We start from the raw sequence: 19,487 nt of genomic DNA, 5'->3' as shown, positions 1-19,487 counted from the left end.
GTGTATAATAGAACCAACACTTAGTGTTTTATAAAAGAAACAGACACATTTAAAAAAAAAAAAATTATTAATTCAGCAAATTTTATGTCACAATGAATTGTCATAGAGTCTAGACTTACATGAAAAGTTGTGAAGAAATCAGTCCACTAAGGTGATCTTTTTTCAGAAATCAGAAAAAGTGTAAAGTAATGCTTTGTTCACTACCCCGGACCTTTTACAAAAACCTGTATGGTTGTGTACTTGAAGAACAAGTTAATACACAATGTAAAAGATGTAGCCTAAATATTAAAAAAAAGATAAGCAATTAAGTAAAATAACCAAAACTGACGTTGGTAAAAAAGTAAATAACTAAACCTAATTTGCATTCAATTTTTCAAATATGATTTCAATTAAAAAGACACAAAGCATGTTTTAAACGCTGTAATAGGCTAAATATAGTTTTCCGCCGCCACTGTGCGTGATTGTTAGGATTGTGTGGAAAATTTGTTTTTTTATTTGAGATTGGCCAATGGGGAGTTCGTAAGTAACTTTTATCTTAAAGATAGTGACTTGCAGCAGAAGGAAGATAGATCAGTAACGGAACATCAAGTGTGAAATAAAGTGCATTTAGGTTACGTTTGCAATTTAAATTGTACCCATGGACCAGAGGCGTAGCGACCCATTCCAGCGCCTGGGGCGAACAATCCATTGTGTGCTCCCACGCTCATTTATATATATATATATACATATATATATATATATATATATATTCAAGTTGGTGACCCCCCCCCAGTTGGAAAGGTATGTGGCGCTTTTAACCAGTCACTATCCTTAAATGTTTCTATTCTGGTGCCTCACAATTGATGTACAATTGTGTGTATAATTCAATACCGCTACTTAAAATGAACTTTTTTCCAACCCTTTTTGGCGCCCCATTAGGGGCCGGCGCCCCACCCGCCCTCCTCTAGCTACGCCACTGCCAAGGAAATCATGCATAAATATGTTTTAGTATTCGTTATGTGAACTTACACTTAATGTAAGAAAATAAAAATAAACATTGCCCCAAAAAAAATAAAACATCCCAACTAAAGCTCCTTTTAGACAAGACCTTATCAGACCCAACACTATTTAGACTCGCTCCAACCCATGCTAGGTACACATATCCAACCTGGGCTGACTCACGACCCAAAACACTTTCTATATGAATGTGATTTCATTAAACGAAAGAACTCAAGAAATAAGAGTATATATTTTTATTACTGATACAAAGATATCACTGAAGAGACAACAAAAAGTGGTCTACATCTAATAAAAATACAAAAAATACAACCACAATTTTTTTTTAGATAAATCACAGTAATGTTTGTGAATTAACTATTTAAAATAAACAAATGTTATTTGAAACGTATTAGTATTTTAAACAAAGTTCAAGTTTTAAGTAAAATAATTAAATAAAAATTGTCCCAGATCTTTTATAAAAACTTGTGTTGTTTCTTACTTGATATACTTAATGAAAAAATTAATACATAATTTAAAAGACTTTATTAAATAATAATCAGCAAATGACTAAAATTATTAAATATTAATTATGGATACAACAAGCTTGATAAATTTGCTCAGATGAAATAATTCTCAACAAGACATTTATGAAGGCCATAAAAATATTTTTTTCAAAATATACTTATTAGAAAACTTGTCAACTTTGAGACAGGTAAAAAATACTATTATTGCACAACCATTTCTTCCCACTTTCTTTCAAAATTTTCTCTTTAGCTTCTTAAGATCTTCTCTGTGGCCTAAAATAATATTTTCTTTTTTAGGTACAAAATTAATGAAATTTGTCAAAATCTTTAAGCATAGAAAATAATGATTTCATCACCATATAAAGCCAACTTAAGAAATAAATTGGATTTTTTAAGTATACCAGAAGACAGTTATTGGTTGGATTTCTGTCTGTTTGTCTGTTGTGAATATAATTTTTTTTTAAATGTACCTCCAAAAGCATAATAAATTTGATACATTCATTTGGCTGTTTAAATGTTTTCCATAAATATGTTTTTATGCTAGCTGTATTGCAGTTATGATTATCTAGAAATTCAGACAATTATATGAAGAGAAGAATGAATAAATAATCACAAACATTCAAACAACAGTGTGTTTTAGTAGTATAAATACGATATAGGAATAGGAAAGAAATTAGCCAATTAGAAATAAAAATAATAATTCCCCACAATATAGATGGAAAAAAGATGTGTGACCTTTAAAAATACAAGATATGAAGACTATAATTATATTCTATACTAAACAAAATAAATATATAATGCTTACTTTTCCAATTTTGGAAAAAATTCTGAACATTATTTGTGGCAGATTTCAACTCTTAAGTTGATAAACAATTTAGTCAGTGAGATTACTATTAATATATATTTAGGTATTGAAAAAAATGAAATTTTATAAACAGAGTAAAAAATCTCCAGCATTTGTTACTGTTGCAAATGTATGTAAATGTTACTTAATTGAACAATTAATTTTATGTGTTTATAATATCTGTAATAAAGGTATAAAACAAAAGAATATTTTTAAAAAAAACCATATTAAGGTAAATGCACAACAAAAATTGAAATATGAGCAAAAAATTAAAATATCACAATGTTTTACTGGCTGACAAAATATATATATTAAAAAAAACAACACAAGTTACATTTTATTTTGAATAAGTAAACTTGTTATTTTAAGTACAATTGCACAGAGCTTTTTCCCACCATTACTTCAGCAGGGAGCTTTTTGTCCAAAAAAAAAAATGAGCAGAGAGTGGATTACTCAAATTAAATTGTGCGTTGTTTTCAAGGCGTGGTGGATATTAGCTTAATTAGCAGAGAAGGAAAGAAACATTTACATGCACAAATACAGAGCAGGGAAAAAATTTTAATTATAAAAATATTGCAATGACCCAATGGGGTAGGTTAATGACAAGCATCAACCTTCAAACAGGTAACAAATTTAAATCCACAGTAAAAATAAAACTAATACAAATTACCGGGCTATTTTTCTATGCTGATAATAATATATAATTAAATAAATAATATTTTTCTTCTTCTAAACAACCTTTGCATAGGATTTTAAATTAAACAAGCAAGCGAAATATATAAATTGACCAGCACAGTATAAACTATACCCTCTGAATATGGGAGATACATCATTATAAGTATGATATAACTATATTTAACAACAATCATCACAATTGAAACTTTATAAATAGCATAGTACTTTCACTTATTGTTTAAATAACACAACAACAAGATTACCTAAACTGGTAAAGGAATTGGTTCATGCTTTACACTAATACATCAGTATTTGAGTAAAGCACAGTTTCACACTCCCTGTGTTTTGACTGTGTGACTTACAGTTACCATGTAAATAAAAATTGTTGCACTAAAAGAGTATTTCAAATGTTACAAAGTTGGAACATTTTTAGCAATCACAAAGTATGGATGGTGTAGTATAAAAATAGTTTTGGCAGTTGTATCCTCTATTATTCTGTTAAATATCTGTTTTATAAATATATAAATATAAACAAAGTTGGAACTGGTACAGAACCCAAGCTCTATAAATGTTCCTGGATTCTGCAATCTTAAAATATTTTTTTTTTCAAAATTGATATGTTTAATATATTTTAGATTTTTATAAGTTTGTATTTAAGCAAGTGGTTCATAAAGAAAGGTTATCACAAAGTCACGAATTTTAAACAATTGTGAAGCTTTTAACTCATATTATTGAAAAATCACAAAAACATATTTTTCTGAGTGATAATTAAAAAAAAACATCGCATACAACAAAACTTTTACAAAATATATTTTCAGTACAACGTAAACTAACACCTCAAAAATAAAAAATTGTATATTTATTAAGAGAAAATAAAATTCAGATCTTTTAAAATATATGTTGTGCACTGTAAACATGTTAATTCTTTTATGAAAGCTTTTTAATCGGTATCACTTTTTAAAAAAAAAAACAGTAGTGGCTCTATTCTTTATTTAGCAAGCAGGAGAACTGTGGGTTTTAGCCTCCACACCCGCCCCCACATCCACCACCACATCCTCCTCCACAACCTCCACCTCCGCATCCAGCACCCCCACCTCCGCATCCAGCACCCCCTCCTCCACATCCAGCACCGCCTCCACCACAGCCACCACATCCACCGCAACCCCCACACCCAGCACCACCATCGCCAGCACCATCACCCCCAGCCCCAATGTCACCACCCCCGACACTACCGCAGTCAACACCACTAAAATCACTAGCCACAACATCCCCTCCACCGCAGCCAGCACATGCGTGCACCCCGTAGGTTTGTGCCACAAAATGATTGCTTGGAGTGGCCATCAGGAAACCTGCAGCCATGATAAAGGCCAGGTCCTCAGAAGGAACATAAGTGACCTAGGAAACAGATAAAAACTAGTAACATATAGGCTACTTTAACACTGCATTTTCACTTTTGACATGTAAACTATTCATGTCTAGAAAAATAAGTCGCAGCAAGTAAGTTTACATGTTCTGTGTGAAAAATGTTATTTGTAGACATGTATACAAGTTGCAAGTGTAAATGTGGTGTAAGCAAGCATTCAGGTAGTAATTTAAATGTTCACAATACTCATGTACTTCAAGAGACATTGAGGTAAGTGGTAGAGTGCCTCAGTGTTAACCCTGAGTATTGACAAGTTCCAAATTTGGGGATGATACATATATTCATTTCTTCAATAATTTGTATTTATTACAACAGATTCTAAAATTTAAAAAAACTCTGAATGTTATTAATCACTAGGCAGCTTCTATTTACATCTGAAAGTTAACACATACCACTTTTGTTGATATTTTTATCTTTATGTTATACGATTAGATCTCGTGATAAAATTTTTTAAATTTTAGACAATGTATTAAGCTTTGTCTTCAATCAAAACTACCTAACTTTAGTACTAATTTATAAAACTAGGGTTGTTTTTTGTTTTTCTAAATAGATTTTCCATTGTCACAACGAGCTATTTTTGTTGTGATTTTAAATCTTTTAACTTGTTCAATTTAAAAAATTAATGTGTGAAAAAAAAACATACAACAAAAATGTGAGTAGCCTAGTTATGCTTACCTTTTTTGTTCCACGAGTTTCAGTACAGGACTCTAAAGTCTTTCCAGGCTTCCAGTCCTTAGGGCGGGGCTGGCACAGTACATGCAGCAGGGATATGCTGAAGGCCAGGGCTAGAGCCTCAGCCACATCATCACAGTGCTCATCCACCTGGTGCAACATTTAATTAGAACGTCATAAAACTCATAATCTTTAGTCATGTGACTTCCAATTGTCTACTCTTACAGGCTTTTGTCATGGCAGTTACAGTTGTATATATTTTAAATTTTTTGATGGTAGTGATTACCTACATTTACCATTTGCTCATGATTTATGCCAATAATTACTTACCATGACAATGCACTATAATTACTGCCAGTAATTATTTATTATGACAATTTGCTCCTGATTGATGCCATTAATTACTTACAAAGAAAATTTTCTCTGATTGATGCCATTAATTACTTAAGACAATTAGTTCTGATTGATGTCATTATTTTCTATAAAAATTTGCTCTGATTAACGCCATTAATTACTTATGACAATTTGCGCTGATTGATGCCATTAATTACTTATGACAATTAGCTCTGGGTGGTGCCATTAATTACTGACAATAGCTTGCTCTGATTGATGTCATTAAATTACTTACCATGACAACTCCTGCCTTGAGGTCAATGCTAACCCCAGCAACACTTAACGTGTAAATGGAACGGTCATATGAGAGCACCACTTCTTGAAGATCTCTTTCTTTCATTCTCCAGATCTTCACATGCAGAGTTCCAGCATTTCCAGGCACACCTCGCCTGCCAGCCCTACCTGGGGCACCTGTACAGTTTACAGTTTTATATAAAACCTTTTCAACAAGCTTCAATACATTTTTAAAAAAATTTAATCAAAGCAACATAAAAGGTTAAGCTTTCCATTTTAATGATCTGATTTTGAAGAGACAAAACTTTTCACTTTTCAACAAGCTTCAATAAATTTTTCAAGCCAAAATTAATTAAAGCAGCAAAATAATAAAGCTTCCCATTTTAATTTTCTAAAGTCAAAGTAATTTTTAACCTATTGAACCCATGGTACCGCTATTTTGATCAGAATCTTAAATCTTTATGCCCTAGCAGACCGATAAATCGCTCTAGGACACCTTACCCCAGATCAACAGCCCTACATAAAAATGCTAAATTAAAAAGCACGTAACTAAAACTGTTCGACTCGTGGTACGCTCCTGTTATGGCTGCTCCCACAAACTAATATTTTTGTTCTGTTTTTATTCAATGTACAATGAAAAGAGACAATTTAAAAATTCCAATAATCGGCTATCTGCTTGTCTACACCTACATGTGTCTGAAAGAGGGGTCTACCTGCATACTAAGTAGTAATATTGTCAATAATTTATGTACAAGGGTAGTTAAATTAACAAAATTAACTTTGTTGTTATATTCGTAATCTTTTTTTTTTTTACTGAGAGTCTATTGCTCAAAAGACATGGGGATTTTTGGGTCAGAAGCTAAGGGTTCAAAGGGTTAAACCAACCTTAACCAAAGCAGCAGGTTGATAAAACTTCTCATTTTAATAAACTATAAACAACTTAATAATAAAAAATTAATCTTACCGTCTACTCCAGCAACCCCTCGAGTTTGACGTATCCATCTACCAACCACTGCAGCCCAATCCCCTGAGTGGTTCTTGATAAGAACTGCCCTGTCAGCTGCCCTTGGGTTCAAGGTCACACATTGTTTTCTGTTTTCTACCTGGTTAAGATAAGGCATTCACAGATCAGCACTGATTCCAAATATCTTTTTCAGGCAAGTGGTTAAGAATAAGTTTTAGGAATAAAACTTACAACTAATTACAGTTAATGTGTTTTCATGTTCAAAGCAAAAATGTTGCTGTAACTCCACTGCATTAGTTTATCAATAATTAAATTTTTAAAAAATTACATGTAAAAAAAATTGAGAAATTACACTTTAATTTGTATTCAAACTGGTTTAAAAATCATTATTAAAAAGCTTTTGTTTAAAATTTAATGTAAGGTAGCACTTAAACTTTCTATGAAAATATAACTCTTAGACATTATAAATTGACTTGCTTGAATGGGGATTGGCAACTGGTCAGTGCCCACTAAATGACCAACAGCCACCATTTTGTCCTGGTAAAATACATGTACAGCTGACTGAAGCAATGGCTGGGAGTGGATCAGGCGACAAGTGAACAATGGCACTCCTCTGTGGTTAGTCACCCTGAAACAAATTTTAATCAAATTAAAATACATACAAACCTATTAATTAAAGTAAGTGTTGGTAAATTCATAAAGAGACATACCAACAGCAATTATTTTTCAAAAGTACCCAAGTTATGTAAACATTCTAAATTTGAGTACCTCCCCTTTCATTAAAATGACTATTTCAGGGGAGAGAATGCAGTTTTTGCTTACTTGTGAGATGCCACTTCACACCAGTTTTCTGCCCCAGGTGGTAGACGTGGGAGAGGGATAGGACCCCACATACTTTCTAAGTGCTCTGGCATGACAGCTCTCTCATACATGCCTGCCTTCAGGTACAATAATAAGGGTCCCTTCTTCACTGGGCCAATGTTGACTTTAAAGTCTATCTGTTAAATTATTTTTTAAAAGAAAAAAAGAAAGATATAATAAAATGTATTTCTAATAGGAATCACATATAGGTAACCAAAAATAAGAAAATATCAGTTTAATGTTTATGTGAAACAAAATTTCTTAAAACTGAATTATTATTTCTTTTAATTAATAAATTAATAAATAATTAGCTATTACAGTAAAGATACAAAACATTATGTGTGGTAATACCTCATCAGGGTTAAACTTCAATGTCGTCTCATAATTAATATAAATTATGTTTCCATTCTGTGATAATTAGTATAAGCCTCTCATAATTAATATTAATTATGTTTCCATTCTGTGATAATTAGTATAAGCCTCTCGTAATTAATATTAATTATGTTTCCATTCTGTGATAATTAGTATAAGCCTCTCATAATTAATATAAATTGTTTCCATTCTGTGATAATTAGTATAAGCCTCTCATAATTAATATTAATTATGTTTCCATTCTGTGATAATTAGTATAAGCCTCTCGTAATTAATATTAATTATGTTTCCATTCTGTGATAATTAGTATAAGCCTCTCATAATTAATATAAATTGTTTCCATTCTGTGATAATTAGTATAAGCCTTTCATAATTAATATAAATTATGTTTCCATTCTGTGATAATTAGTATAAGCCTCTCATAATTAATATTAATTATGTTTCCATTCTGTGATAATTAGTATAAGCCATGGAAATTTTAGATCCCCACTTATGCTTGTTCCCTTTAGGTGACAACCGCCATTTACATACATATAAATGAGAGCTAGATTTTTTAAAAACATTTTTCTCCCATTTCAAACAGAAACTAGCAACTTAATTACCCTAAGCACTGTTGTTTAAATGTATACAATTTGTATACAGGTTATATGTTTTGTGACAGTCACAGAATGTAACTATATTGATAATAATTAAAATATGGACATTGACCCAACCTCTCTCCCCAAAAAAAAAAAACTCATTTGGACCCCCACTTCCTCAGAGTTTCTTCCAGGCATCTCTTTGGGGGGGCTTTGCCCCCCCGAAAAATTTTTACCGCCCCCCCGAACGAAATTTATATAATTTATATAGAAAATATATACTTTTAACAGTGTCCGCCCCCCCGAAGAAAGTCTACCGCCCCCCCCCCCGAAAATTTCAAGTGCCCCCCCCCCCCCCCCCCGGAGAAAAAAGTCTGGAAGAAACACTGCACTTCCTCTATGTGGATTTCATATATAGATGGAGACCACGGTGCAATTTGTCTAAAAAAAAAAAACCCATTAGATAAAAACTTGACCTGAAAGCTCTGGTGCTGGGTGGTGCACAGCTCCTGCGTGGAGCTCTGTCCAAAAGGGATGGCTTCCAGCACTGGCAGCATGTCAAAGGTTGTGCTCATGATAGTTATTTCTGAGCCAAAGCAGCCCCAACCAGTCACATCTAGCAGACTGAACATCAAGCAGTTTACAGAGCGGGTGTTGAAGTTCACATGGAAAAGTGACTTGCTCTGCCAAACTTTGTTGGGGCCTTTGAGGGTTGAGATGAGCTTCTCCTGTATAAAAAATATAATAATTCATATGAGGCCATCTTTTGGGAGTAACATAAAAACAGTCTTCTAAAAAATGACAAGCTTAGTTGAAGGATGGGTGGAGTTGTATGAATTTTTTAGCGCAATTTCCATACGGACAATTGCGTTTATTAACTCGTCATTTCTGGATGTATGGATGTGTGTCCGCAGCTTTAAGTGGTATCTCCTCCTCAACGAAGCAATATCGAGGATTAGTTCCAAAAGCAAATATGTTAAGCAAGTTCCGAGGATGATTGTGGGCCAAAAAAAATCCCGGAATTCCTTCCTGGATTTCCCGGAAAAGCCAAAAAACCTCGAAAAAATGCCGTTTTTGGCCCATATCTCGGCAACCAGACCACTTAGCGACTTGAAACATTTGCCAATCAATTCCTGCCATAATTTTGAACAATATTGCCGAAGAAAGTTTTCAAAAATACCCTTTCGTTCGGTTACAAAAAATTAATTACTACTTTTTTAAACTGAGCATCGTGTAGGCCTAGGATGATGTTTTTTTTTTAAACTGAGCATCGTGTAGGCCTACTCGTTAAAATAAAACTATTTCCGTTGTTTAAAAACAAAATTGATCACTATCTATTTTTAGATAACATAAGGAAATTGCGCTTAAATTGTCACTAGACTTTTTATTAACTTGTTTTTTCTATTTAAAGCTCTAAAAGTAAAGGTCATTATTCAGCTTAGAGGTGGTCTAGGGCATTTAAAAAGCCTGAGAAACTCTTTTCCCTTCATTATAAATGTATGTAAAAAAAAAATCAAAGGAAAGGAAACAAAACATGTATTACCAATTTTTTAAAGAAATGTATTAAATATTATAGCTAAAATAAAAATCAAGTACTTCTGCTAACGAAAAACATCAAATTTCTTTCTAAAATGTTGACTGAGTCTGGCTAACATAGAGTATATTAATTTCAATTAAATTTACAAAAACAGTTTCCAAAAATGTGAAATTATGGCTTACATTCTTTTTCTAAAATTACCTTTTTTTTTAAAAATGCAAAAGTGTGACTTCACACTATCTGCCTATCTGAATTCCCCCCCCCCCCCCCTTTCAAAGCCAAAGTCAAGAAGAACTCTGATTCATCTGCCCAATAGATCACTAGGTCTAAATAGGACACACCCAAGATTTGAGAACATTGTACCTGCTTTGAATTGACTGCAGTGGACACACTCAAGCGAGGCTTGCCTCTGGTGGCTGGAGATACTTTCATCTCCACTCTTTCAAAAGCTAGGTTTGATATTCTGGTTCTCATCAGCATGATTTCTTCTGGCTTGATTGTTTGCAGCTTCCCTACTGGGTTCTCTCCCCTGTACATGGCTCCAAATAAGGCAAAGTTCTCAGAAAACACTTCTTTCCAAGCCTGGAAGGGATGAATTTACCAATTATTATATTAACTTTTTGTTCCACTGTTCAAACTTTGATCAAACTTCCTCACAGAAGTAGAACATAAAATATTACTTACTTTAATAAAGCTGTTTTAAAAAAAATTACTTTGGAAGCAAGTAGAATTTAAATCATCAAAACTCTGCATGCTTGATGCTTATTTAAAGTGTCATTAAAAAAAAAGTAAAATTGATTCTTTGTTATTACTTCTACAGGGTAATGCTTCTGTATTTTTATTGTTTCTATGTAATCTGTTATTACTCTTACAGGGTTATGCTACTGCAGTCTAGTGCTATTTCTATGTAATCTGTTTTATGTTAATAAAATTAAATTATGAAAAATGGTGATTTGTTAAATCTTTAATAAATCAGTTACAATACCAGATAAGCACATAATTACTAATATTACTAACATAAATCATGAATCTTGATAAATCATTAATTCTTTGATCAAATCTTGAACCCACCCAGCACTTATGGGTACTTGTCAAGAGTATTGGTAGTCATCTAAACCTTTTATATGTATTACATTATATCATTGCTCTGTAAAACTTAAATAATCTGAAAATGAAACATAAATATCTACATGGTGTGGTGAGTGTAAGCTAAAGACTCACTTCTCTTGTAGCCAAGTCAGAATTGTAAAGCTTTGACCCCTCATTCCGATCTGTGACACTGTCATCATGGTTAAAAATTTTATTGAACAACCTCTCCGTGTCCTCTTTGTAAGTCTTAGGGTAGAGCTGATGTGTGTGCCACATCAGGTCAATGTCGTAACAGGGAACTATGAACATGTTTGGTCGCTGGGTCTTTAGGTACAGAAATTTTTTGTACCTGACTAGGGAACTCTCCAGAAACTTTTTATCTGTGTAGTGGGGCAGACTAACCTGGAGATTTAAAATGTAATGTTATACAGTTTCAAATAAGCCATCGCTTCTTTAAACATGGAACAAAATTTCATGCAGTAAGTGTACAGTAAATATACAAAAGATAGACTAATTTTTAAATAAAAATATCCATTAATTTATTATTTTATTTGTAAAAAAAATTGAGTTTGAGTGTTTGAAACAATATAACAGTGTGGGTTCACAACTTGGGAAGCAACAGAGTACTTCTCATTTTTTTTAAGAACCTGATCAGAAATGTAATTGAATTAATTGTTGCTGAGCATTTGGCATGCAGTTTCGTGAGTAAAATGGCTTTGAAGTTTTTTTTCAAGAAGAACAGATTAAATCTGAAGACACTTCATTTATGATAAATTGTGCCAGAAATGATTTTGTAATAAACTCTTTTAAAGAAAAACAGGATTAAAAAATTCTCCATCAAATTTTTTAAATGGCACAAAATGAATACAGTACCTGATAACCAAATTCTTTCTGCCGACCAGCAGCTTCTAGAATGTTGTAAGAGAAAGTTGTCTGCCCATTTTTATACTGCTGTATCAGAAATCCAGTGTCCAAATCCATTTCAAAAGGGTCATTAGGATATTCTTTCTCCCAAAGGCGCTTTGTTTCTTGCAACATCTTTGATCGTGTACTTTTATTTCTTTCTAAAGTGTGATCAACAATCACACCATCCAGTAACTAGGAATCATATAAGAAAAAGGAATAAACGTTTCAATTTTTAAAAATATGTCAGTCCAGAAAGTATAAAATGAAAATCATTTATTTATTAGTTGAATTATAGTCTGCAGAATGACATACAAATAGTTCACTATCAATTCAAATGTTTAATAGAAAAAGTAACTCATTTTTATTTTAAAATTTCTAACTTGCTAAAAAAAAGAATGAATAAGAAAATTTTTTATGTTAAACTTACTCTGACACAATCGGCACAGTACGAGGCTGGTGACAGCATGTGACAGTGCCACACCCAGGCTATATCTAGCGGCGCCTCCAGAACCTTTTTCTTATGTTTAGCTGCCAGAGGTAACCAAAAGTGCTGGTACCTATACAGTGCTTGACGCAAAAACCTTTCATCTCTCAAAACTGTATGCTTGTCACATTCTTCTAGAAACTGCAAATGGTTGAGGGCCGACGCAACCAAGTCAATATTTATCGAAATGTCTGTGTATGATTTCATTTTTAAGTAGGGATATCAGTCACACATCCTCCACAAAGTCTAGATTTTTGTAGTTCTCTAAAAAAAATTAATTAAATAAACAAATTGAAAAGAACATATTTAAAAAAATGAAACTAACCTATTTTATGTGACTAAAGAACAACTGAAAACAAGTAGATCTAGATACATTTTATCAAAACCAAAGTACCTCTTTGTATAAAATATATTAAAATGTACAGCTATATAAATGAACCCACCCTAAACCTAACTATGAAATATGACATTACAGCTGTGATTTTAATGAGCAAAGTCAGCCTTGGCCCATGTAATATTATTATTTAGGCAATTAATTATAATTTTAGCCATCAGTGGTCCGGGACAAAAGGGGCAGTAGCCTCTCTGCTTGTTTCAGAGTGTTAACCTTCTTCATAATTTCCCAGTATAATCCGCTTTTTGCTAGTTGTTTCCTGGCTGTACATCTCCAAGAAAGCCTAAGCCTTTCATTTTAGTTTTGATTAGACAAAATTGGCTTTTTAATTCAATATTTACTCGAGAATCAATGACATCATATTTCTGTGTACTTCCAGCTTTAGAAAATTTTCTACTATATGCTCCATGTGAAGTCACGTTTCGTTTTTCGAATTGCTATGCATGTTTTTTCTCTATAGTAAAAGCATTCCCGACAGATAGATACATAGACAGACAGCGAAACTATTATTATAGACGAGAAAAATGGCCCGTTGAGGAAGGATACAACGGCGCTAGGTTGATAGTGCTGTCTATTTTCTCTAAACTAAAACCAACCCCCCCCCCACCCCAAAACATGTCTACCGTCCCATTCAACGAAATATAATTATATACTTTTTCCAGTGCCCGCCACCTCCCAAAAAATTCTACCCCCGCCCCCGAACATTTCAAGTACCCCCACCCCTCTCCGGGGAGGAAAAAGTCTGAAAGAAACACTGGTCGCATTTGTAGATCATACAAACTAAAGGAAGAACCTGGGTGGGGCTTAGCCCCTACCGGAAGAGATGCATGAAAAGAGCTGTGCATGCTAAACACTTTTTTTAAGATTAGAAAAAGTTCCTCACTCCAGGGAGGAAAAAGTCTGAAAGAAACACTGGTGTCGCGCTTAGCCACTACCCAAAGAATTGCATGAAAGAAACTCTTCACGCAAACCACTTAGATTAGACAAAATTGCCTTTTTATTCAATGTTTACTCGAGAATCAATGACGTCATATTACTGTGTGCACTCTCCGGCTTGATATTATTTTCTATTACATACTCAATATGACATCATATTTCGTTTCTGTATTACTATGCATGTTTTTATTTTGCTTGTGTTTTCTCTACAGCGTTCTTGTCTGATAGATACATAGATACATAGATACACAGACAGCGAAACTATTAGTATTAATGTTACTGTCAAAAGGGAAGCAGATTCAATATATCAAATTGCTGAATCTCAGATCAAATAGGAAACAACCCATAACTATACATTAAACAAGGTTAGGTTTAGGTTTCTGATTAGATTTGAGAGTTGTAGTATCATATATGTCATACTAATTTCATTATAGTAATCTTTAAGGTTACCTATAAATCTTAAATCTAGACACTAAAAGTTTAAACTAGACATAGGTATAACCTATAGAATCAAAGCTAAAGTACACACTAAAATGTGGCCTACTATGTTATTGATACTAAACACTATTGACATTCACTATATTTTAGGTACAATATAATAGACCTACTGACTCAAATAAAAATTAGACTATAGGATATCTAAAAAAAATAGCCTGCAAACAGATCTAAAGCCTCTTAAATTTTTGGATGCATTGTTTACTATTAGGCCTAACTCCATCTAATACTAATTGTTAGGCTAATAATTGATTAATATAAAACAAAAAAGGCATTATTTGATAACTGAATATTCCTACATTTACATCAAGACTCCACAAAACAGAAATTACAGCAAATGTACATTAATAGGATGCACATCTAAATGTATTGCCTGCATACATTAAGTAACAAGTGCAGAATAACAGGACTGGGCAATTATGGTAAGGGAGAGGGGGTGGAAGGGAGATCCCCTATTTGTTTTAAGTTTTTGAACTAGGAAGTTCAAATAGGTCAAGGATGTCTGTATGACCTTGTTCTCTTATACATAATAAATCCAACCTGCCACACACAATGAGTCTCTGGGGCTGCATCATTTGAAAAAAAAATTATTTAAAAAAATTATAAGTTGAATTAGAGTGCTTAAATGAGTTTAGATAAAATGAAGCATTAGACAGGCATTACTCTCTAAGTCACATAGACTAGATCTAAGCTATACATAGTGGTGACGGATGACTGAACACAATGGCCTATTTTTATGAGCTAGCTGACAATAGTGAGGAAGGTCAATGGAGACAGAGGAGAAGCAGATCGCAGAGGCAGGACTGTCATGGGGGACTGCCAGGAAAATTGCCAGAGACAGACAAAAGTAAAGGGAGCTTTCTAAGGCCACCCCATGTGCTCAAAAAGGAAAAAATGATGACAATAGTTAATACATAACGTTAACCTTATATTCTAACATTCATCTCCAAGACACACGTGGCAGACTAAGTAGAATTTATTTGTTTAAATTACCTTGGCATATCATGAGATAGTGTGGTCAGTACTATGCCCAGCCACCTTAGCCAGGTACCCATCACAGTTGGGTGGACTCTGGGATGTCATACAGACATATTTGATTAATGGCAATGCAGCGGTAGTGATCTCCACAGAACTTATTAGTATTTTACATTTTTTAAGAAAAGAGTTGCTCACCAATTAAACATAAACAATAAGTGTTCAATAGAGCCAACTCTTAGTGTTTTATAATACAGCAAATTTTATGTCACATTGAACTGTCAACATGAAAAGTTTTCAAGAAACTGGTCCACTAGAGGTGATCTTTTTTCAGAAATCAGAAATAGTGTACAGTAATGCTTCCGTTCACCGGAAATCAATCAAAATTTGAGAGAATCAAGAAAATAGCAACCTTAAACTGTTTATAATTTCGTCCACATAACTGAAGCGGTACTCAAGATATCAATATTTTAGAACACAGAAATTGAGTAAAAAGTAAAGTACAATGTACAGTTATTGGAGGTCACTCAAAACTTGAAAGTAGTTAAAGTATAAGATCTTAAACTGATATTTTGTCTACCTAACTGACACAGTACTCAAGTTATAGTGTTCACGAGGAAATAGAGTAAAGTACCATTTCCGGATTCCAAAAATCTTTCAGAATTTGAAAAAAAAAGCATGAACATATAATGCTATATTTAAATGTGAAAATTTGTCAACAAAACTGAAATGGTACTCAAGTTACACAGACACAGACCTATAGATAAAATAGCAAAACTAAATCTATCCGTCTCAGAGAGGTGCAAAACATGACAGAATTTTGTGACAAGGGGAAGAGAGATTCAGAAAATTTGACAACACACTTTTTCCATTTCAAAAACTTGTGTTAGGAAGAAAACCAAACTTTAGCAGTTTTTAAAAGGTTGTTTATTATATTATGTAATACTATTGATAGAAATTGAGTAATATAGGCTACTTAATGTAAACCTAGCTCAGAAAATACTTTAAAAAGAAATGGTTGTTTTAAAAAGCATCCATCATTTCATTCTAAAAATCAATAACTGCATTTTAAGAAAGGGGTGTGGGTATAAACCGAGGTGTGAAGTCATTTTGGCGGCGGAGGTCTGGCTTTTTACAATGATGTTTGACGATGGGGAATGAGGGAGGTAAAAACAACCAAATAATGTTTAATAAAATGTCATGTCATTTATTTAAGTTTAGGTCTAAGAATGACAATATAGACTGTCGCAGTTACAATAGGATTATATACAGATTATAGATCCACTATTATCCTATTAAAACTATAAATTTAATAAGGTCTACTATTATTAAATTTTATTAATAGTATTAATTTTAATTAATAGTAGGTTAGATAATAGATAGGAATAGGTCTCTGACTCTAGTCTAGACCAGATGCATAGCGAATGTGGGTGTGGACCGCACCGGGTGACACCTTTTAAGGGGGTAACACCATGGGGAAAAATTGCAAAAATATAAAGATGATATATGCTTTTTGCCAGTTCAATAAATGGTTAATTATAGTTAATCCACCTGTATTAGTATGTGACTTACTATTAACTGTGCACATTTGAAACTATCATTCGGGAGGGTGTGTGACACAAACTGCGACATGAGGTGCCGCACCAGGTGACACCCGACCTAGCGATGCCACTGGTCTGGACTATTTAGTAGATCTATATCTAGTATTACTAGAGACTTAGCAGAGTTTGGACAGTCAAAATCTGTGAATGATCAAGTCAGAAGTGTGAGCATTAAAAATTTTAATTTATCAATCTAAATCTAGTTCCTCAGGTTCCCAGACTTAAGCATTTTTTTTTTTTAAGTATTTGATTTGAATATCTAGTTAGTAGTACCACTGCCCTCCCCTCAAAATTTCTCACCTTTATGATACCCAGCCCCCACCTGTATCTAACACACCATAAAACTTCATCTCTCTGTAGGTAACATGGACTTAGTTCTTAGATCTCAGCCAAACAGTGATAGCATTTCTTAAGTAATTTATGACCCTCAGGGTCCAACAAAGAGAACAAAGGGGAGATCAGTATTAATGCTCTCCCCTCAACATTTTTCACCCTCATAATATCTTGCCCCCATATGTATCTAACCCACACTAAAACTTTATCTCTTTGTTGGTAACATGGATTATTGTTCTTAGATCTCAGCCAACCAGAATTAGTAGGCCTATCTCTTATGTAATGTATGGCCATCAGGTTCCAGCAAGGAAAACAATGCTCTCCCCTCAACATTTCTCACCTCCATGTCATTCATGTTATGTAATTAATAGCACACATGGCTTATCACTGGAAAGCATCAAGACAGATTAAATTAGCTAGTAACACACCTTTAAGCAGTGTTTCTTCCAGACTTTTTTCTCCGGGGGGGGGGGGGGCACTTGAAATTTTTGAGGGGGGGCCGTCAACATTCCCCCCCCCCCCCTGAAGAGATGCCTGGAAGAAACTCTACCTTTAACTTTTTACATCCAAGAATCCTAATTTTGGACAGCTAGGTATACTAACTAACTAATAATATCATATTATATGCCTACTGTAAACTTAAAGTAAACTACTAGACTAACTAGAAATCTAGTAACTAGAGTCACCGTCAGTAGAGTGTATGCCTTGCCCTATGACATAGGGCCTATGTTAATGATTTTTATTGTGGAGTAACTAAACTAGAGTAAACTAGAGTCTAGAACTCTAGATTCTATGACACTATATGCATATCAGCTAGACGCTAGCGTAAGTGCCATAAGGCATAAGCTAGAGACATCAGTTCAGTAATGAATGATCAATGATCAGTAATGAGTAATCAGTAATCTCTGCTACTCTGCCTGCACTAATAAAAAGTAGATAATCAGAGACAGACAATGTGGACATGTTTTAAAAAAGCTCCGGAAAACACCATGTAACTGTAAAGCATTTTAGTTTAGATCTTAAATAAAATGTTGCTCAAGATCATATAGATAGGTTACTACTGTTTACTGACTAGATATATCTAGAATCTAGATCTAGACTAGATCTAGAATCATCTAGATCTCTACGTTGTAGGCCTAGCAGAGTAAATCCGATCTGGACGATATCCTGAAATATCGACTGCCATTTTAGATATAAATAGCAACAGGTCACATGACAATAAAAATATTCCACCATTATTTCTAGGCTATCTAGAGGATAGGCCTTAGGCCTACATTAAAAAAGAAAATTGTTCTACAATATATTTACTGTTAACACAATAAACGTTTTAAAATTATAACATGTTAGTAATAGATTTATAACCGTAGATCGTTTTATATAAACACCTGATCGTGCACATTTAGCCTAGAATCTAGATCTAGGCTAATAAAAATAATAGCCTCGATCTGTTAAAATGACATTTTTGACCCAACTACGTTATGTAATTATTATATAAGTCAGAGGTGTATCCAGGGGGAGCAAGGGGGTTGGTCGCTCCCCACTGCGAGTAATTATAGCGGAGTGGGGCATTTTTTGTTTTTTATTGTTGAATAAAAATAAAATTCGATGAACACATGCAAGAACACATGCAAGAACTAAGAGTGACAAATAAGTAAAACAATGAAGGTGAATGAATAAAATAAAAAACCCACCAACACAAGAAATAACATAAAGTAACGAATAACTAAAATAATGAAGTTGAAATGGAGGCGCCTATACTCCTTTTAAGTCGAATCTGTAATCCATTTTAAATACAGGGGGGGGGGTGCAGGGTTAAAGTAGGATGTAAAAAATACACTGGTTGGATTTCTTATCTTGTGGTCGGTATATATAATGTCTAATAAACTGTTGGTTACCTTTGGTCAGTGGCGTAGCGAGGTCGGGCGTCACCCGGTGCGGCACTTAATGGTGTCATCCCCTCAGAGGCGTAGCGACTCTTCCCGAGGACAAACTTTTAATTTTCGATTTGCACCCCGCCCCCCCCCCCTCAAACTTCCGATGTGCACCCCCTCCCTCTCAAATTTTTCTCTATATATTTTACTATTTTTTCCTTTGGTGTCACCCCCCTAAATGGTGTCACCCGGTGCGGTCCGCACCCCCGCCCTCCCCGCTTAGCCTCTGCCTATGCATGGTGCCTATCAATATCATGTCTGACACCTTTAACTTAAATGCTTTTGATG

General features: G+C 33.8%; 2 protein-coding genes across 4 annotated transcripts in view; both read right to left on the bottom strand.

Moving 5' to 3' along the window:
- LOC131928710 (uncharacterized) overlaps nt 1-15,640 on the bottom strand; it is a 46,086-nt gene extending 30,446 nt beyond the window's left edge. Inside the window, exon 1 of the mRNA XM_059284796.1 lies at nt 15,533-15,640. The gene's annotated coding sequence lies outside the window, so the exon portion shown is untranslated. The remainder of the gene's footprint in view (nt 1-15,532) is intronic.
- Nucleotides 1,218-18,359, bottom strand: LOC131928713 (uncharacterized). Of its 3 annotated transcripts, none has more exons than XM_059284801.1 (12): nt 18,341-18,359; nt 12,478-12,798; nt 12,018-12,242; nt 11,277-11,546; nt 10,419-10,637; nt 8,995-9,246; nt 7,530-7,705; nt 7,181-7,335; nt 6,708-6,842; nt 5,745-5,920; nt 5,120-5,266; nt 1,218-4,416 (listed from the first exon to the last, which is right to left on the bottom strand). In XM_059284801.1, exons 2-12 carry the CDS (start codon nt 12,739-12,741, stop codon nt 4,039-4,041), a joined length of 2,397 nt encoding a protein of 798 aa, XP_059140784.1. In that variant the 5' UTR covers nt 12,742-12,798; nt 18,341-18,359; the 3' UTR covers nt 1,218-4,038. The 3 variants fall into 3 exon arrangements, with proteins under 3 accessions (XP_059140784.1, XP_059140783.1, XP_059140785.1); XM_059284800.1 differs by lacking the exon at nt 18,341-18,359 and adding an exon at nt 16,907-17,153; XM_059284802.1 differs by lacking the exon at nt 18,341-18,359 and adding an exon at nt 14,659-14,676.
- Nucleotides 18,360-19,487: the final 1,128 nt, after the last annotated feature.

This window comes from Physella acuta, unplaced genomic scaffold, assembly GCF_028476545.2.
Source record: "Physella acuta isolate Inbredline_101_S28 unplaced genomic scaffold, ASM2847654v3 ptg001534l, whole genome shotgun sequence".
Taxonomy (NCBI): Eukaryota; Metazoa; Mollusca; class Gastropoda; family Physidae; genus Physella; species Physella acuta.
Note: the sequence above shows the minus strand (reverse complement) of the source record. Positions and strands in the feature narration are given on the sequence as shown.